General features: G+C 40.4%; 1 protein-coding gene across 1 annotated transcript in view; it reads left to right on the forward strand.

The window, feature by feature from the left end:
* Positions 1-19986, forward strand: part of epha10 (EPH receptor A10) — a 130915-nt gene that overhangs the window by 95067 nt on the left and 15862 nt on the right. Inside the window, exons 6-8 of the mRNA XM_011481140.3 lie at positions 15488-15612; positions 18217-18490; positions 19835-19943. Coding sequence (XP_011479442.1) covers positions 15488-15612; positions 18217-18490; positions 19835-19943 — 508 coding nt within the window. The remainder of the gene's footprint in view (positions 1-15487; positions 15613-18216; positions 18491-19834; positions 19944-19986) is intronic.

Here is a 19986-nt window from a genome sequence, read left to right on the forward strand (position 1 = left end):
TGTTCAGCTGCCTACCCATGCTAAGGGACACATTCTGGACCTGGTCTGCTGCTCTGGGTTAACCCCCTCTAACTGTTCCACAGATGAACTTGCTATGACTGATCACCATCTTGTTTCTTTTAGCATCCCCTTGATTTTATCTGAGATCAAACCCACTCGCCTCATCTCCTTCCGAAACATTAAGAATATAAATGTGGAGCTGTTTTCTTCTCAGTTGGAGCGCATTCCTTTCCCAAACTCGTCCAACCCTGATGATCTGGTTTCTTTTTATAATAACTGCCTTTTAGATGTTCTTAACAATTTCGCTCCTGTAAAAACCCGGTCTGTTTTATTTGTTAAATCTTCCCCCTGGTTCACCCCTGAACTCCATAAAATGAAAGCCAAATGCCGCCAGTTGGAGCGGCTCTGCAAAAAAACTGGCTCTCCCGTCCATAAGGAAATATACAATGAACAGATTTTACAATACAAGGACTTGGTTTCTAACACTAAAACAAAATACTTCACTCAACTGATTGATGCAAATAAGGGAAATTCCAAAATGCTGTTTTCTCTAATGGATGATGTCTTTCAACCCCGTAACAGTTTTCCCCCTCATTTTTATTCAGATGAGCACTGTAATTCTCTTCAATTATTCTTTAACCAGAAAATTCTAGATATCCATCAACATCTCCATTCCTCCACCTCTCCTCCCACCCCGTCTGACTCATTTTCTGTAACTCATATATTCACTTCCTTTTTCCTCCCTGATCCCAGTGAAATTTCCCGCCTCATCCATAAGTCCAAACCATCCACATGTTTGCTAGATCCCCTACCAACATCCCTGGTTAAATCCTGCCTTCCTTCTCTTTTTCCTTTCATTTGTGCCATTATTCACTCCTCATTGACATCAGGTATTGTCCCCTCACTCCTCAAGATCGCTGCCGTCAGACCCATCCTAAAAAAACCCGGCTCAGACCACAATTCCTTTCATAATCTTCGTCCTATTTCTAACCTCCCCTTCATTTCAAAAATTCTTGAAAAAATTGTCGCCTCCCAACTTTCCCATCATCTCACCCAAAATGATCTTTTTGAACCCTTTCAATCTGGTTTCCGTCCCCTTCATAGCACAGAAACTGCCCTACTAAAAATCACCAATGACCTTCTCCTTGCAGCTGATTCTGGACTCTTCACCATCCTCATCCTCCTCGACTTGAGCGCAGCATTTGACACCATATCTCACTCCATCCTTCTCCACAGACTTTCAGCCCTCGGTATCGAGTCCACCCCCCTCCGCTGGTTTCATTCTTATTTTTCAAGCCGCACTCAGTTTATTCAACTGAATTCTTTCAAATCCCAACCCTCACTCATTTCATCTGGTGTTCCTCAAGGTTCTGTTCTCGGTCCCCTCCTCTTCATTACCTACCTGCTACCCCTTGGCAATATATTTCGTAAATTCAATATTGATTTTCATTGTTTCGCGGATGACACTCAGCTCTATCTGTCCAGTAAACCCAACTCTTGTATTCCACCTGCCTCCCTCTCCTCCTGCCTGTCTGAAATAAAAACCTGGTTCACCCTAAACTTCCTCAAACTTAACAGTGATAAAACTGAATTACTCCTCGTAGGTTCCAAATCCACCCTTTCCAAAATTCCTAATTTTAACCTTTCCATCGATTCCTCTCCAGTTTTCCCCTCCCCTCAAGTAAAGAGTCTGGGTGTCATCCTTGATAGTACATTATCATTTCAATCCCACATCAATAGCATTACTCGGTCAGCCTACTATCATTTACGTAATATTAATCGTCTCCGCCCCTCCCTCACCATCCACTCCGCCTCCATTTTAGTTCATAGTCTGGTCACTTCTCGTCTCGACTATTGTAATGCTCTTCTCTATGGTCTTCCCAACAAAACTCTAAATAAGCTTCAATTGGTCCAGAATTCAGCTGCCCGCATCATCACCAGAACCCCCTCCTTCCATCACATCACTCCCGTTCTCCAGCAGTTGCACTGGCTTCCAGTAGCCTTTAGGATTAAGTTCAAGCTCCTTCTCTACACTTTCAAAGCCCTCCATAGCCTGGCTCCCTCCTATCTCTCTAATCTCCTCCATGTTAACACTCCCTCTCGCTCTCTTCGATCTTCTTCCTCCCTTCAGCTCTCTGTCCCTCCGGCCCGTATGGTTACCATTGGGAGCCGTGCCTTCAGTCGCTCTGCTCCCCAACTCTGGAACTCTCTCCCCCCAGACCTCCGTAACACTGACTCCTTTCTGATCTTCAAATCCAGACTCAAAACCTTTCTGTTCAAGCTTGCATTTCCGGAACACAGTTTCTCATTTTCTGTCAGCTGATTTTATTAATGAATCCAATTTATTTATTGTTTTTAACTTGTGATTTTATTGTGTTTTACCTCTAACTTTGTACAGTGACCTTGGGTGTTTTGAAAGGCGCTTTTAAATAAAATGTATTATTATTATTATTATTTTGTTCTTCAATCAAATTTTTATAAATCCAGACAATCTCTTTCCTTCTAAGGGTATTTCGTGTAAAAATGTAAAGTCAAGTTAGTCTGTTTACATGAACTTCAACTATTTGATTACTATCTGATTTCTTAAATTATCAGATTTTCTTTTTTATAACGGCAGGAAATTAGACGCCCTTTATCTGATAAAGGCAGATATCCATACCTAATGGCTAAGTCCCAACTGCCCTTAGAGCTATATATGGGTGCAAAAATGGGGAAACCTGTACGGGCCACACGGGTGACCCACAGAAAATATCATGGTCATAGACCACTCATTGATCCCGAGTGAAAATGTTGGTAGACATTTTTCATCAGGCATTCTTCAAGCCATAGGTCATAGTGAACACTATCACAACACGAAAGGGTAAAGGATGGGTGAAGTAGGTTAAATGCAGGCGTGTGCTGAGAATTTCTTATTTTTGTCAACCCTGAAAAATCCTGCAGACTGTGCAAAGGGGCCCCGTTAGTGCGTGCTCCGTACAGGAGCATTTTACCTCGGCAGGCTGTCCGTATCTAGCCTTAAGGCCAGTTGGGACTAATGCTTTGCTAATGAATAGATTGTGGCTTAAGGGCATGATACAGCAGCATCCCCTGTTTGTCATAAATGTGTGCTGCTTACGTTAGCCTCACAAATATTTCAAAATGAACTTACCACATTCACAACAATCGCACTCCGCTTTCAGCGGAGCAAGACACACTTGCACTCCCCCCCCTTAAAATACGGATGTTCGACCATAGGCCCGGACTACTAGTTCAACCCCCAGGCTATACCTCCTGGCACACATCCACATTAATCCAATAGAAATCAGAATTTTACATCCGCATGTGTAGGCAAAAGAAGATGGAAGTCTAGTGACATGCTATAGAAATGTTGCACATCTGAGGCCATTACCGTTTCTTTCTTACGGAATACTAACAGAGAACTTCCAGACATGATAGCTCGTATGTCAGTGCTGTTGTGTTCACCATCAACAGACGGGTGGGAGTTTTGAAGATAACAGGAAGGTCAAAAGTCACAGTATTATGTATTTACAAAGTACTTTAAAACAAATCCGATAATGGACTTGGTTTGTTGACCAGGACTTGGTACCAACCACATTTCCATTGTCAGTCTGCATATTTCTGATTACTTCCAGTTTTGTGGACACATAAACGGCTCAGTGAAACTTTGATGTGTCAGTCTCATCAAACTTTATCAAAGTTTCTTGAACAAAAAGGCTGCTTGTCAAGGTGACTCAAAGACTCAAGAGGTTAAGATTCTGGAAAGGGCCTTGACTGTTTCTGTTGTGTGTTGAACATTTAATGTATAATAGACAAAGTAATAAGCATTTTTTACAATAGAAATTATTGGGCTCTTGCCATCGTTTTTGTTTCCTTAACTGACATCACACGTTAGCTAGCCATTATGGTGCGATCCCATTGGTGTCAGAAGTAGTCTGTCACTTGACAAACTAAACAGTTAGACCTTATTAGAGAAGATACATATTTATGTATTAAACTTAATCAGAAACTATAAACCTAATGAATCCATCACACCATTTTTCTGAACCCTGGAGGCATCCGACTCATAAGGCTGCTGCCTCACGTCCCTCTCACCCCCTACTCCCACCCCCTTCGTGATGCCCCAGAAACTCTGCGGGCATCGGCCCTCCAAAGCACGGAGAGTAATCCTCTCAGGATATTGAAATACCAATCCCTTCTCTTTCCTGACCCGTGCTTCCACCTGATCTCTGTAGCTTTCCTGCATCTCTGTCCCCCTTTCCCTGTCTTGGTTAAAGAGCTTTGGATGCACAGCCAGCCGGGGAGGGGGGGGGGGGGGGGGGTATTCCATCTGTAGCCAAACAAAAAGAGCACCTCTGATGCTGAATGTCATTTGTGCGTCCTTTCTTGAATCTAGCATGGATCAATGTGCAAAGAGCACCACATGTACAGCATTCCTGTCCTTTCTCAACACGTCATGTAAAACCCCAACCCCCTCTCCGGTAGCCTGAAAGGCCCCGATAACAACCCCATCTTCCCTGAGAGGAATCCGCAGTGCACAAGCAGCCGCCTGGTTCAGTTTGACTCCATAAAGAATTTAGTTTACATTAGCTTTTAATAGCATTAAAGAAAAGTAATGGTTGCAAACTGACCCCTGGTGACTCCGTTACGCGTCCCACGTCTCCACCTTCCCTTCCTTCTCCCAGCTAAGACCCTGTCCTCCAGGCATCCCAGAGTTAACCCGTTACTAACAAGCTTACTGTGCCCAGAGAAACAAATATAGTCCGCCGTGAAAAGGTGCAGGGAAGGAGAGGGTGGTGGTGATTGTGTGGAGGAAAGCTGAATGACGATGGGGAGAAATGGCCGTCTAAGAATAGTGAGTTTATATAGAGAGCAGGAACGGATATGGAGGGGGAAATGGGGAAGGAAATGGGAGGTAAAAAAAGGCATCGGGATATGGAGGGAGGAGGTGAATGAAAAGCACAAAGTAATAAAGAGATGATGAGGCGACTGCAGAGGGAAAGGTCTACGGAGCTCTGGAATCCCTGCTGCAGTATTTATAAAGGTCAGGGAGTTTTTATGGAGATATTCTAGTGGAGAAATGCTTAAACCAATGAAGACAATCCTCAATGCCTCTGTTGTTATACATCTAAAAATAAAAAAGCTCATATCTGAGAGATACATTTAATACTTGCGAGAAACTATCCTGCATTTTATTGTCTTTTTGTAGGTTTTCTTGATGAAAAAGGCATTTTGGTTGAAAGAGTCAGCAGGAAAAACTCTGTCTGAAGCTGAAGTCATTTCATTATAACCCCTGAGTGTTTCTGGACAAATGTGGACATGCTTCCATGTGTGGAAAAAGGGGGTACACGGCCAACCTCACCACTGCTGAATCCAGAATTTGGTAAACTCAAACGATGCTTCAAGTTGTTCCACACTATGATGACGGTTGGGTCACAGTGGGGTTTTAAATTTCACTCTTTATTCAATTCAATTCAATTTTATTTATATAGCCCAATATTACAACAATAGGCAACATTAAAATCAATGGGCTTTCTAATAAACATGAAGCCATAAAGTTATAGAATTCACTTGGTATCGGCTAAACTAAACGGACTAAACTAAATTGGGCATCCTTGCCCTTAGACCAGGATTTTGACATGTGAGCTATTTTTGAAATGACAATGTATCGAAGATCTACATATACATATATATATATATTAGGAGTGTGACGATAACTGCATCACCGCACGTTGTTTCTTTTTGTTTTGACGTTTTTTTTTGTTTTTTTTTAAGTTCTGCATATGGTGCGTGATAGGAATTATAATAAACACATTAAACACATTCATCTTTGCTGATAATTTACTTTTTCTGCTAGTCCTGTGTTCAGACTTCAAGGGCTTCTGGGGGAAACTTTTTATTACTGTTCTCCTTCACTTCTTTTTTAAGCATTGATTTGTTTTTATTAAGTCAGATTTGTCTTAAAAGAAAACAATAGTTCAGATACAAATTATAAAGTGTTACTTCCAGCTGGACGGAGTCGGAGCTCGGTCATTGTTTTCTGCTGCAGACATTTTAAACACGTTGGTCACTACACTGACATAAATAAATACAAAACATGGTTTGGTTTTAGCTGCTTTGCTGCTCCTTCTTGGTTTTACTCTGTGAGAAACGGTCAGACTGGTTGAAAACAGCAGAACAACACAACACAACAGAACCTACACAAAGTCCAAAGCTCATGTCTGCCTCCGAGCACCATCAAAGACCCCCTCCCCTAGTGGCTCACACCTTAAAACCCAGTAATCACACGCCGACTCCACGGTAACTAAAGACGACGATGACAAAGATGGGAGGAAAAACGAAATAATCTCTGCTCCGTGAGATTGTGTTTTTCTGGTCCAGCGTTCCTTCTCCTGGAATCCAAGAGGTTTTCTGGGAAACTTTAATCCCAAGAATCTAAAGGGGGTCCTGCAGCTGTCAGGAAGATGCTCTAAGCTTCCACCATTCCTTCTTTTTTTATTGTTGTCCAAACAAATAGGATATTAAATAAGTAATCCCTCTATACATGGTGGTGGCAGTGTGATGGTTTGGGGCTGAATGTCCCCCATCAGTTCATGAGCATTGGAGTTTTGGTACAAAACTAAGACCCAGTCACATGAAAATCATGTGGGGTGGGGTTTGGAGTAAAGTTTGAATTTTGAACCAAGATGGTCCTCTCTCCTTCCACTGTAGGGCCAGGACGGGTTTTCCATTAAAGTAAATCCTTGTCTTTTTTTTTTTTAAAGCTGCATTTCTACCAACCTCAGGCTACAGACACACCAAGTATGTGATGCATGTTCTTGAACCGACATTTGGTGGTCACACTGGACGAGCAGGGAGGGGCCTCTTCTTCTTTTTCTACTGTTTACTAGTGCATGTCACCTACAGTTGTTAGAGGCTTGGTGTGAATGTTGAAGGTGAGTAATTTCAGGAATTTTCCTCCAGGCTTTTTCTTTCACAGCTCTATTCTGGTATATGAAAGACTTGGTGTCACAGAATTCCGGCTGGCCGCAAACCACAATTATTAATTTTTCCTCCATGAACAATTTTCAAACAGTCGGTACTTCTGTGAATCAAAAAAGGGGCCATCCGTACGTCGCCACCAAATCAGAGTCCCTGATTGGTCAAAGTTTGACCTGCTTTAACTTTAATAGCTATGCATGAACAAAAGAGTTTTGAACGCGGGAGCCCGAAATGCGCGTTTACACGTGTTTACATAGACTTATGATTGGAAGTGGCCACTTACACTCTACACTAAACCCTTTCTTTGGTTAGAAGTAGGGATGGGTACCGTTTGGATTCCATTTAGCGCTTAACTGGCACTTTTGAAGCGGTTCCTGGGCCAAAAAGGCGATCAAAATGTCAAAAGTGCACAAAGTTTATCCAAAAACAATAAAAGGGGACGAAGCAGAGTCACAGCTTGACAGACCGCGCTCGAATGTGCCTAAGATGCTGTATTTTATTCTCCCCGACAGTTCGCATTGCATCTCCGTTTTCACACACGCTGAAGTAAACATGGATTTCATCCCTTATTGCTATGAATGGCCTCTCCCGCCATGACTTTGAGATTTTAATCCATGCTTTTATTTCAACACGTTTGGACTACTGTAATGCTCTCTATGTTGGGCTTTCCCAGAAATTACTTGCTCGTTTGCAGTTAGTCCAAAATGCAGCTGCCCGTCTTCTAACTGGTACACGGAAACAAGAACATATCACTCCCATTTTAGCATCTCTTCACTGGCTCCCAGTTCGCTTACGCATTGATTTTAAAATTCTCCTATTTGTTTTTAAATGTCTCCATGGACTCGCCCCAAAATATCTGTCTGACCTGATTCAGGTGTACAATCCCCCCCGCTCCCTTAGGTCAACAAATCCGACACAGCTGGTCGTCTCGAAGACCAGGAGAAAACTGAGAGGTGACCGAGCCTTCTCAGTCTTCGGACCAAAAATCTGGAACGAATTGCCCCTGTACCTCAGACAGATAAACTCACTCAGTATTTTTAAATCTGCTCTTAAAACATATTTTTTCACTTTGGCTTTTAACTGAGTTGGAATCCGGACCTATTTTATGTGTTTTATGCTTTATATTTTCATGTGCTTTTATTAATTTTTGTATTGTTCAGCACTTTGGTGAACCTTGTTCTGTTTAAAGTGCTTTATAAATAAAGTTGAGTTGAGTTGAGTTGAGTATGAAGACTTGTCTTGTGCATGTCACTCTTATCCACCAGGTCGCTGATTTAGAATCTGTTGCTGTGAAGTACAGCCTATAATGAAGTACCTATAATGAAGTACATATAAAGCCCGCCCACAATCACTGAAAAGGTTAAATCAGTGAATTGTCCAGCAAAACTGATTAGAATATAACCGTCTGACATGTCTGAAATGAAGCACCGAAATCTGTGATTTTATACAGTACCGGTGGTACCAAATACGTTGGTACCAGAACCAACCTGGCACTGAGTTTTGGTGCCCATCCCTAGTTAGAAGGTCGTGGACTGAAACACATAAAGGGTTTGTCCTAAACACTTAAAGAAAACCAAAGATTCCGTTAAATACTAACATAAAAAATTCTCAACATGCTTTTTATTCACCTACAACTTTTTTAGACGTCTTTATTAGCAGAGGAGCTTATTTTTCACAATAAATGTGAGTCACTACCCCGCCAATACACGACCCGGCTTCTGCAGTTCATTATGCACTCCATTTCCTTAAGCTAATATCCAATTAATGGTCCCATTCCCGCCATCCTCATTCTTTTTTTTTCCACCACCTGCTTTGCTGCTGTTTTCCTTCCCTCATTACATTCCTGATACTATCTCACTTTCCCCGGAGTTTTTAAATAAAAAGAAGTTTGTGAAATATTGTTGAAATCAGCAGATCCCAACCTTTTTCAGGCCACGGATCGCTGTGTTGTCGGACAATATTTTCGTCTGATTTAGCTTTCAGTTTGTCTCAACTTTTCTAGGGGAAAACTTCTTTCTTTATTTATACACTTTATTCTATGTAGGAACCATTCAAATTTGACATAGATTTTTCCCTAACCCGTATCTGTCAAAATATCAGACGCCAACTTCAGCTTCGTCTAACTATTATGTATGAGGGATAAATATATGAAAAAACCTGTAACTAAACCTATTATATTATATTTAGAAAATACTCATTTTAGTGACATTTTTTGCTGTTCATTTGAAAAACTTTGGATCCTTGTAACACCAGACATGGGTTGCTGAATATTCTGCATTATTATGGTTTGAGTCAATAATTGTCACATTAAATCCATATTTAGAGTAAAGACTTCTGTTATATGTCTTTTAAATGCAGCTTCTATTTTGAAGTCAAAGGTTTCTCTTCTGTTTTCTTGTTCCAAAAAAACTTTCCAAATACGTCTGTTTTTTTGGTAACTTTGTTAGCTTGGGGGTTTCATTTTAGCGGTCAGCATTGCTGCTTTGAGGAAGTAGCGGATGGACTTTTCCCTGATGTGGTGGGGAGAATCCAGTAGTTTTCCAACATCAAACTTCCTTCACAATCGGAGGATAAATAATAAGGGAAGTATAGGTTGGGTTTTTGTTCTCTGTTTGTGAAGAGTGAAGTTTGTGAAGTTGGTGAAAGTCTTACAGTATAATACTCTCAGAAGTAAGACCCTCAGGCTTGGTTTAAAAAAACTGACTTTAATTGAGTTCATGGCTCCACCTTGAGAATTTATTTTAAATTCTAATGGCGTCACATTCTTCTCTCAACTTGAAATAATCATTGATGATGCTAATATATGAAGGGTGCCATTAAAAGTTGCCTCAGAAAGGAGCTTGTGGATAAATGGATGGATTGATAGAAGGATCAGGGAAGTCTTTAGTGTCATCAATGTCATAAAACAATTTTGATTTAACATAGAAACCTCACATCCTGTCTAAAAGATACACAATAAAACACACAAAAGCAACATTGTTGGTGTTTTTAACATGCTCTTATGTTATTTTTAGGATGATGTAAGACATTTTGAAAGAAAATTAAGCTAAAGATTGTGTTTCTGAGTATTTCTTGACTCAAATAAACGTGAATCAGGAGCAAATGAAAAAGGCAGCTTGCAAAAAATTGTATTTGAGACGTAGAAACTGAAATGGGCGGAGCCACAAGCTGCCTTCTCTGCCTTCTCTGATCCGCTCGTAGACGAATAGATCCTGGTAGGTCTTTCTTTTCTTCGTCTGAGCATCTGGCTCGAAACTGTAAGGCTGTACGGTATTAGGAAGGGAAAAGGGGGGCGGGGTTGCTTCCCAGCAACGGTCCTGTCTAGATTTTAGAGGAGAATTTTTCTAAAAAAACTTCTGCCGCTCTGCAGAAACCATATCCTGGAAAACGACACAGTTTTTATGATTTTGGCTAAATATGGCTTTATAATAATTAAAAGACCCCTGAGACTATCACAACAGATAAAAACATGATCAGAGTGGAACTTTAAAGTGTCTGTAGCTTTAATAAATGTCGTCTGGGTCTCACATCCTCAGATTCTACATGTCGTCCCCCAAATGATGCCTGAAACTGCAAAAAGGTTCGTTCTTTTGGGAGGTTTTTGAATAATGCATTTTTCGCTAAGTGCGCTTTAATGAGCCACCATTCTCGCTGAGTTGAGCAGAAACTTTTTTTTTTTTTAAAGACATATATTTTCAGAGTTTTGCCTCTCTGGTAGGCTGATAGAAAGGAAGTCCCAGGACAGTGAGCTGAGGGGAGGCGAGGAGTCCACCTCGTGTTCCGTACAATTACGCTTTCAGCAGGAGTGAGAGCTCGGTGGCTCCAGGCCCAGGAGGATGGACGTCATGATTCCTCATTTCCATCTGAACGCCTGACAGATGAGGGTTTTCTCATTCACTCCTGTCTACAACTTCTCCACTCCGCCTTGTCTTCGTTACCCTCTGTCTTTAATATGCCATGCTAGCAAATGGAAGGGGGGGGGGGGGGGGTGCACATGGTGAGAGGCCGAAAGACGAAACCTCTTCCTGTCAAGAAGGATGTCAGCGGAGCCCGCGGCGGCTGACGGAGTCCCCCTCGGGAGCAGCGGTACAGGTGGAGCTGTGTCAGGACGAGCGCAGATAAGGAGGAGACCTGCGGCGCTTTCAGTGAGTGAGAGATGTTCAGGCTTTCGCCGCCTCTGGGGGGAGCGGCTCCTCCGTCTGCCAGCTCTGATAACGACACCAAGATGCCACCTGAGCCGCGCCGCACACAGGAAGCAGCCGTGGAAGAGCCGAGCACGGAGGCTCCGTGACCTCCGTCACACGGGGCTGTGAGGCCGGAGACGGATTTTATCCAGCAGCTTTCGGATTCCCTTAATAAAGTGAACTAGTGAACTTCTGACTCCGTCAAATGTAAAAAAAAGCGTATCTTAGCGAACCTCAAGCGTAAAGAATGCATTTAATTTCATACTTGACAGATTTCTGCTTTGAAAATACCTGGGACAGCTTTACAACATTCAGTTCCTTTCCAACATTATTAAGCCTAACATTAAGTTTCTGTACTTTAAGACTTCCTAAATCTCATTGAAATTAAAAAAAATTTTAAGCAGCCCATTTTAATGGGCTGCAATGTTCCCATTAAAATGTGATGATGCCACCTGAAAAAGAAGTTCTGGTCACATAGTCTGAATGTTCTATATCATGACCAGTGACGTGCGGTGAGGTTAATGGCTGGTGAGGCACTGACGTCATCAGTCAGATTGAACCATACTGAGTAACTTATTCACCATTTGATTGACAACAGTTAACATGTTTTGTTTAAAATATCATTTCAACGTGTTTTTTTTTTCATATACAAACTGCAGCATAGAAAAAAGCACAAACGTCTTACCTTTACTTGTAAATAAAGTCCATACACCGCACCTTCTGAAAAAAATGACTTGCCGCTTGCTATCATCACGTCTTCTAGTATTTTTTAGCGTCATAATCTCAGGGCTCACCGGCGCCCCCTAACATGAGGCACGAGAATGTCTGGCCTCACCCAGCAGCTTTTTTGCCGGCGTTTAGCGCTCAGCACAAGAAACACGTCCCTCACATACAGTTATTTATAAAAACAAACACTGTACATCATATACATCTGCTAAATTATGTAAACTCAGCTCACATAGTACAAGTGATTGAACCGACATACAGAGAGACAGCAGTACCGTCTGACTGCATAGGTATTGCGCAATTCAAGGTGAGGCTCAGCGGGCTGGTGCCTCATCGCACGTCACTTCTTAGTATCTGAACGACAAATGCGGAAATTCAGCGATTTTGAAAAGAAAAAACGCCCAAAAATGGTACATTTAAATGGAAAATGACTGCAAAGCACAAATTACTGATTAAATATAATAATTGAATTTATTTTTTCTCTTTTCTTTCCCATAATGACAGGTGAGGCACAGCCTCACCTGCCTCTCCTGACTGCTGTGTATCACGATACACAGCCCACAATACAATACATGCCCCAACATAACCTAATTCTGCACCAGAGACAATAAATCACAATTTCTTGAGTATGACTGAAAAAACTTTGTCTAAATACTATTTCACCTTTCATATGAATAAAAATGTATAAAATATTTTAAAATATATTTGATGTATTATCAGAGCATTAAGCACTAGAGCTGTGTATTTTTTTTTTTAGATTCATTTATTTGAATAGGGGGGACAGCGCATATTAATAAACATTTCTGTCAATATGCCAGAGTTAACCAAAGGGCTATTTTTCATCTGCAGTCCCTGGGAAGATGTTAAAAATCACCCTAAAAGATCAAAGTAAAATCACATATTTACATAACATTACATATATATATTAAACAATGCATTCAATAAAATAAGCAGTTAACCTAAAATCAAATTAGTGATAAAACAATCCAAAATCAGAAAAATGTAAGAACATACATGCACATAAAAGACATGACAGTAGCGAGGATCAGTGAGAGGAAATGTACTCAGTGTTGACAGCTCTGATTGTCAATGAGCCATTTTTTTAATTGTGTCTTGAATAAATGATATGTGTTAAATTTCTGATACTAACAGGTGTGCAGTTCCACTCAGTAGCAGCTCTAACAGAAAAAGCAGTCTGACCAAAAACGCTTTTTCTGAAGGGAATGATACAGTCTCCTCTGACTGCACTCCGAGTTCTGCTGTGATCTGCTGTCCGGATGTTAATAAACTGGTGAAGAGGAGGGGATGATAAGCCATGAAGGATTTTGTACATGAGACAGAGATTTGAAAATTTGACTATGTTTTCCCAACTCAGTAAACCATGTTTTTGTAATATTGTACAATGGTGAAATATGGTGGGTTTTTTTTATCCAAGGTTTTAACAGTTTGTTTGTATAATGTTTGGACAGGTTTTAAAGATGTATTGTAAGCCTGTGACCAGACAGGCAAACAGTAAGTGATTTGAGAGAGGATCATAGAGTGCATGTACATTTTTGCTGACTGTGTGGACATCTGGTGGCGAATGTGTCTAAAATTACTGAGGTTGAATTTGATTCTGTTGCAGACTCTTTTGATGTGTGATTTGAAAGACAGCTTTGAATCCAGTAGGACACCCAGATATTTATATTCTGATACAATCTGTAGCCTTTCTCCTGAAACAAAAACATCTGGTTCAGCAGTGAGATTATTATTGGACTTGGTGAAAAACATTGCAACAGTTTTAGATGTGTTTAGCTGCAAACAAGAATATTTCAACCAAGCTGTGATGTTAACCATGGCATTGGTGAGCTTCTCAGACACCTGAGAGGAATTACTGCCATGAGCATATATTACAGTGTCATCAGCATACATCTGCACAGAAACATCAGGACAACTGGATGGAAGGTCATTAATGTACAGTGAAAATAGCAAAGGTCCCAAAATTGATCCTTGTGGAATACCAGTTGGCAGACTGAGAGCTGCAGATTTAAATGACTGGACTTTGACAAGTTGGGAGCGGTCAGTGAGGTAAGAGAAAATCCATTGCAGTGCATCAGAAGAAAAGTTAAAATTGCATAATTTTGACAGTAGGATTTTGTGATTAATTAATTATTGACAAGAGTCTGACGACACGATACTTATCATGATACACATGTCACAATACCATACATATCTAGATATGGTATCAGAAACTTTTTTTTTATTTTTAATTATGACTTAGAACAATTTTTGTCTAAATATTAACACAGACAAAACATGATCGGAACAATAAGCATGGCAACCTTATCTCAAAACAAAGGTTGCTTTTATCCTGAGCAAATTTTTAGTGATTTGCTTTTGGTATTTAAGAAATCTTTTTTCAACTCTCAACGTTTTCTGATTTTCCTTAAATATAATTTTAGCTATATTTTGAATCGATGCAAATATCAGATACTGAAATCGCGATACTTCACAGAATCAATTATTTATTTTTAATTTATTTATTTACAGCCCTACCTATTAGCAATGCAACTGCGTCTCATCCACAAGTTGCTTTTACCCAGACAAATTACAAGTGCTTTAATTTTGGGAAATTAAAGACTTTTTATTTTCAACTTTCCATGTTGTCTGGTTTCTACAACAAAATACCGGTATATATTTTTTCCAGCTTAAAAAAAAAAACTTTAAAAAAGCTTAAGCGTTCTTCAAACAATAAGGTTCTTTTAAATATGGTTAAGAAAACAGTGTTTTATTTTAAACATTGCTTAAATGGACTTTTTGAATTCAACAAACGGTTACCGGATTAAATGACTAAAGAAAGAATGAGCAATCTCAAATGTGTCAAGTTGCCTATTTCAGTTCAAATTTTAATGGCATAATGTAGAACATTTTGATTAAACAAATCAGTGAAACTGATGTTTAAACTCCTCTGGTTTGGGGTAAATGAGGGTCAGAAATAATCATCACACTTCTCAGAGATGACTTACAAGCTTTATTTTTTTTGTCCCTCATCTTATGCTCCATTAAACGTGGTTAAATTAGCAGCATAGCCCGCGTGGGCGGTGCCTCCAGATTATTGTGCGCCTTGCAAGCTGTCAACTTGTTGACACAAAATCAAAGCGCCGTTCCTTCACCAGTAATGAATAGTTTGTTCTGCCGGTCATTACACATCGCATCTAATTAGGAAAGCTTGGTAGAAGTCGTTCGTCTGTGGTCGTACACCGATGCGATCAATGAGAAAATCTTTTAGTTAAACTCAGACGAATCCTGTTCAGCATCTACAAAACCAAGAGACGGAGGACGTTTGTACACAGGAGGATCATTAAAATATGAATGATGGGGAAAGATGGACGGCCCCTTGACCCATTGGGGGCCTAAAAAAAAGGGTTGCTTGTGCCCAAAATACACAATACGTGAATAGATTTGTTATGATTTTTAGCTCCATAAACTATGTACACAAGAATTCACTGCTACATTACTACCTCTAAAGCTTTATTGTTTCTAATGTTCATCACAAGACTCTTCCGGGTGTTTCTGTCTGCACTGAGGAAGCTTAGTTTCCTCCTCTCCCTCCTCTGTAGCTCCGTCTCTGATCAGCAAGCTGCGAGCGGAGAAGATCGAAGAAAAGAGCATCACCCTGGTGTGGAGGGAGCCGTCCTCCCCGAACAGCAGCCGCACAGAGTACGAAGTCAAGTACTATGAGAAGGTAAACGCTCTGCTTGATTTCAACAACTCAGTTTGGCTAAATCAATCCTGTATGCTTTTAGTCCAAGATGCTAGTTTTTAACATCATATTTGAATCAAGATACATTTTTAAAATGGTCTTTCATCTCCCAAGCATGTTCTTTACCTTCTTAAGCATCAACTTGTTTTTGTTTACACGATTAAAACTATACTTACCGTATTTTCCACACTATGTGCATCGGATCTTAAGACGCACCGTCATTATTTTTGATTTATTTTTATGTCGTCAGTAAGGCGCTTCAAACGTGACAAAGAAATCAGACATAAGTCCGTCAGTCAGACTTCCTTCACTGCATTCACAGTGTAACACATAAAAAAACGGCTTATACTGCTAAGACAAACGTCACTGTGACTACACTAACTCCCAGCCTAGTTAGGAACACGTAAAAATAATACAGTCCGATACACATTAGCTGTGTTAGCGTATTCACAATAACTGTAACTTTCAACCTCGTTTGCAAGACTTAAAAAAAAATAACTAACAGACAATTGCATAGCTCTCAAAATTGCTTCAACATCGGTAAACAACCAGAATTAATCCATATATAAGGCACTACGGATACAAGGCGCAATGTTGTTGGGGGAAAAAAAAAGATTATTTTAAGCGCAGAAAATACAAACTATATTTTCAAAGTTTAGCATTAATGGAATTCTTGTATGTCAAAGTTGTTTGTAGGAAAGGTTTGACATATATATCCTATATTTAAATTGTTTAAAAGACTCACAAAACACAGCATAGTACATAATTAGCATGCTAATTTGGAGTCAAACGTTCAAACTAGCTATTTCTTAGCATTTTGTTCCTCAGCTTGTTATAATTTTCATGTATACACTTAGAGATTTTTGAATATGTTCAAGGTGGGATTTGTCTTTTTACATAAAATTTAGTTTTTTACGTTGTCATGTTTGTTTGTTTTTTCTTTCAGCATTTGAGGATTTTGTAGCTAATACAGCATTTAGCTTTAAATTTGTTTTTTAACACGATAAAGTAATTTTCTTTTACTTTTTAATTGAAATTTCTTTCCTAAAGCAGCATTTAATTTTATTAGTGACAATATACTGATATATTTTAGTATTTTATCCTATTTTGTAGCTTTTATTGTAGCTACTATTTTATTCTTTAGTTGTTTGAAATAGTTTTCTTTGCTAATCGTTTTTACTTTTAGTCCTTTTCTTACTATTTTTCACCAACTATCGTGGACCGAAAACTGAATTTTTTAACTTCTTTCAAAGTTTTTACATTGTTCAGCATAATTTCAGCTTTTCCAAAAACCAAAAACACAATTATTTTTAGCAGGATGTCAATAAAAAAAGTTTCTTTCACAAGCTGACAATGATGACATTTCTTTTACGTTTGTCTTTCTCGGTAACAAAAAGCTTGAACGTCAGTGATCAAAATAAACAGAAACAACCTCAAAAACGTTTGTTATTCATTCATTCATTCATTTTCTTAACCGTTTTATCCCTTTCGGGGTCACGGGGGCTGCCGGAGCCTATCCCGGCCACTTGTGGGCGAAGGCAGGGGGAACACCCTGAACAAGTCGCCAGTTTGTTGCAGGGTAGAATGTCCTCACTCACACACACACCCATTCACTCCCGAACTCACACCTATGGTCAATTTAGAGTTGCCAATTAACCTATGAAGCATGTTTTTGGATGGTGGGAGGAAGCCGGAGACCCCGGAGAGAACCCACGCATGCACGGGGAGAACATGCAAACTCCACACAGAAAGGTCCCCCACTGATGTTCTGTTTTTCATGTCCCCCAGCCGGGACTTGAACCGGGGGCCTTCTTGCTGTGAGGCAAGAGCGCTAACCACTGCGCCACCGTAAAACTTTTGTTTTGGCTGCACGGTGCACGTTTGTTTTTAGCTGAATTTGCAACATTTTGACATTATCCCTTATGCTATCCAAGGCACTTTAACATTGGGAGTGGGGTCAACTGGAGCCCATAAGACAGCACAAGGGTTACAATAATCATACAAACTATTTTAAAGTTAAGTCGAAAAAGAAACCACTTGGTGAGATAAGCTGAGTCCGGGCAAATATTATATTTTAGATGTTTTTTTTTTTTTCAAGGTTTCATGTTATAAGTCAAGAATTTTAAACAAACTTTTATATCAGTATTGGAGTTTTAGACAGATGTGAAGCAGTGTTTTTGTTTTTTTTACTTGGAAGTGAAAAATACGATTCAGTCCTGGAATAAAACAGGAAGAAAGTACTTTCCTGACATTACTGTTTAATAATAAATAGTTTGCTCACAGCTGAATGTTAGCTGGAGTCTGAGTGCCGCCGCAGGGTTTCCCTGCAGTCCACCTCTCGTGTGTGACTCTGCACGTTAGCTTTCTCCACAGGAGACGCTTATTAAACCCTCACATCATCTTCATCTCTGTCGCTCACTTTTATTCGGCCTATTCCCTCCTTCGTCACCCAGGTGGAGCAACTTGCCTCATTGGCGGTTTGTTCCATCACTCTTGATGTTGAACTCCAGCAGGAGAGGAAACCTGTGACCTCGTTTACAGGACTGTTCCGGTAAAACTCTCTGCTTCCTCCTCTTCCTCCTCCAGGAGCAGAAAGATCAGAGTTACTCCACCATGAAGACCGCCACCACTCGGATCAGCGTCAACAACCTTAAGCCCGGAACCACATATGTCTTCCTCATTCGCCCATTCTGGACTACTCAGACCCCCTCCTTGCCCTTGTCTTCCTCTGCACTGTCCGCCTCTTCTTCCTCCATTTCTTCCCCTGCCTCTTCACCTTCGTCGTCAGCCTCCTCAACCCCACCAGCCATTGACTTTGGAGCTTACAGCGCCCCGCTGGAGCTGCAGACACTTGGAGAGTGTGAGTAACTGTACCTCAATCTGCTGCTCCTCTTCCTCAAACATGAAGGACAAAAACTAGATGAACCTTTCTGGTTTTAAGTTTTGTACGTTTCTACATCCGCTGACTGTGTGGTTCCCGTGGTGATGAGTTCGGTTGTAATTTTGATATTTCAATTTAGAAGAAGAATCCCAGACAATTCAATTGAAATGAAAACGAAAGTGAAATAAGGAAATGGACAAATTTGGCTGAGAAAATTTCGGGCTTCTGCGTCCTGAAAGCCCATGATGACGCGTCGCCACGCAAGTTTTTGAGTCTGATCGCGAGCTCTATGTAAAAATCGGACGTTCATTGATCGCTCACTGATCATTCAACATTTTAATGCTGAATCGCAGCAACGCAGCTCTGTGACCATTTAGGGAGTTTGCTTTAGTAGCGAGGAGTGGGTGGCGTTCACTTCAAAACACAAAAGTACCAGCCGTTGTAAACATGATCACGACGGACACAACAATTGCGGTTTGTGTTCTGTCGGATTAATACGACTCCAAGACAGACATTTATAGGAACAGAGCCGTCAAAACAAAAGGTCTGGAGTAAGATTTGCGGGATTTGCAGCGCTTTGACTTTGCTACAGAGCCTCTTTCTATTGTAGATGCGCTAATAAACAGTAAATACACAAAAGAAGAAGAATCCTCTCCCTGTCACTACCTGAATGTGTGGCGCTGGTCTGGTAGGTCCAAGATCAGCTGGATGCACGTTTATAAAACCATGTAGAGCGCTTTCTTGAACGCACCGCACGTGGTGCGTTCAAGAAAGCGCCAACCACAAAGTCCCAATGACTTTGTGATTGGTGGTTGTTATAATCATTTAAAATGACCAAAAAAAATAGCGTTGACGATTTTGTACAGCCCTACTGGAAAGTGTTGCTTACAGTAAATAAATCAGCAAACATTAAACTATTTGAATATTTGAATTCAATAAAAAATATAATTGGAAAAAAGTCCATCCCTGAATGAGAATATTTGAAGAAAAGTACATTTTAAAAAGTTACTTGAGGTTTTTTAGTTTAAAAAATCTATCTTTGAAAACCTGTTGGGTTTAAAGTTGTTTGAAATGCTTTTTTTTTTACTGAAGAGTTGGCCTGATGTTCTCCAGGCATAAAGAAGCAGACTTGTTTTCTAAAGAAGTGTTGCAGAAGATTAAAAATTGGACAGAAGATGATTTCTTAAGAGGTCACTTGAGAAAACAGAACTCTTCCGTCTTTAAGCTCACTGCTGCTCGGTTCTTTCACCCTCATGATGTTCTTCTCTGAGCGCTGATCCGTGTTTGTGCCTGAAAGCGCTCGCTGTGTTTTGCCTCTTCCAGTGGCGCTGGCGTCCAGCGAGCAGAGCCCGGTGGTGATCATTGTCATCGTGTCTGTGGCCGCCCTCATCATGCTGCTCTCCATGGGAGTCGGGCTTCTCGTCTGGAGAAGGTATGTCTGAATCACAGCTGATTGATTCCCAGTCCAGCATGAG

The sequence above is a fragment of the Oryzias latipes genome, chromosome 11, assembly GCF_002234675.1.
Source record: "Oryzias latipes chromosome 11, ASM223467v1".
In the NCBI taxonomy this organism is placed as follows: Eukaryota; Metazoa; Chordata; class Actinopteri; order Beloniformes; family Adrianichthyidae; genus Oryzias; species Oryzias latipes.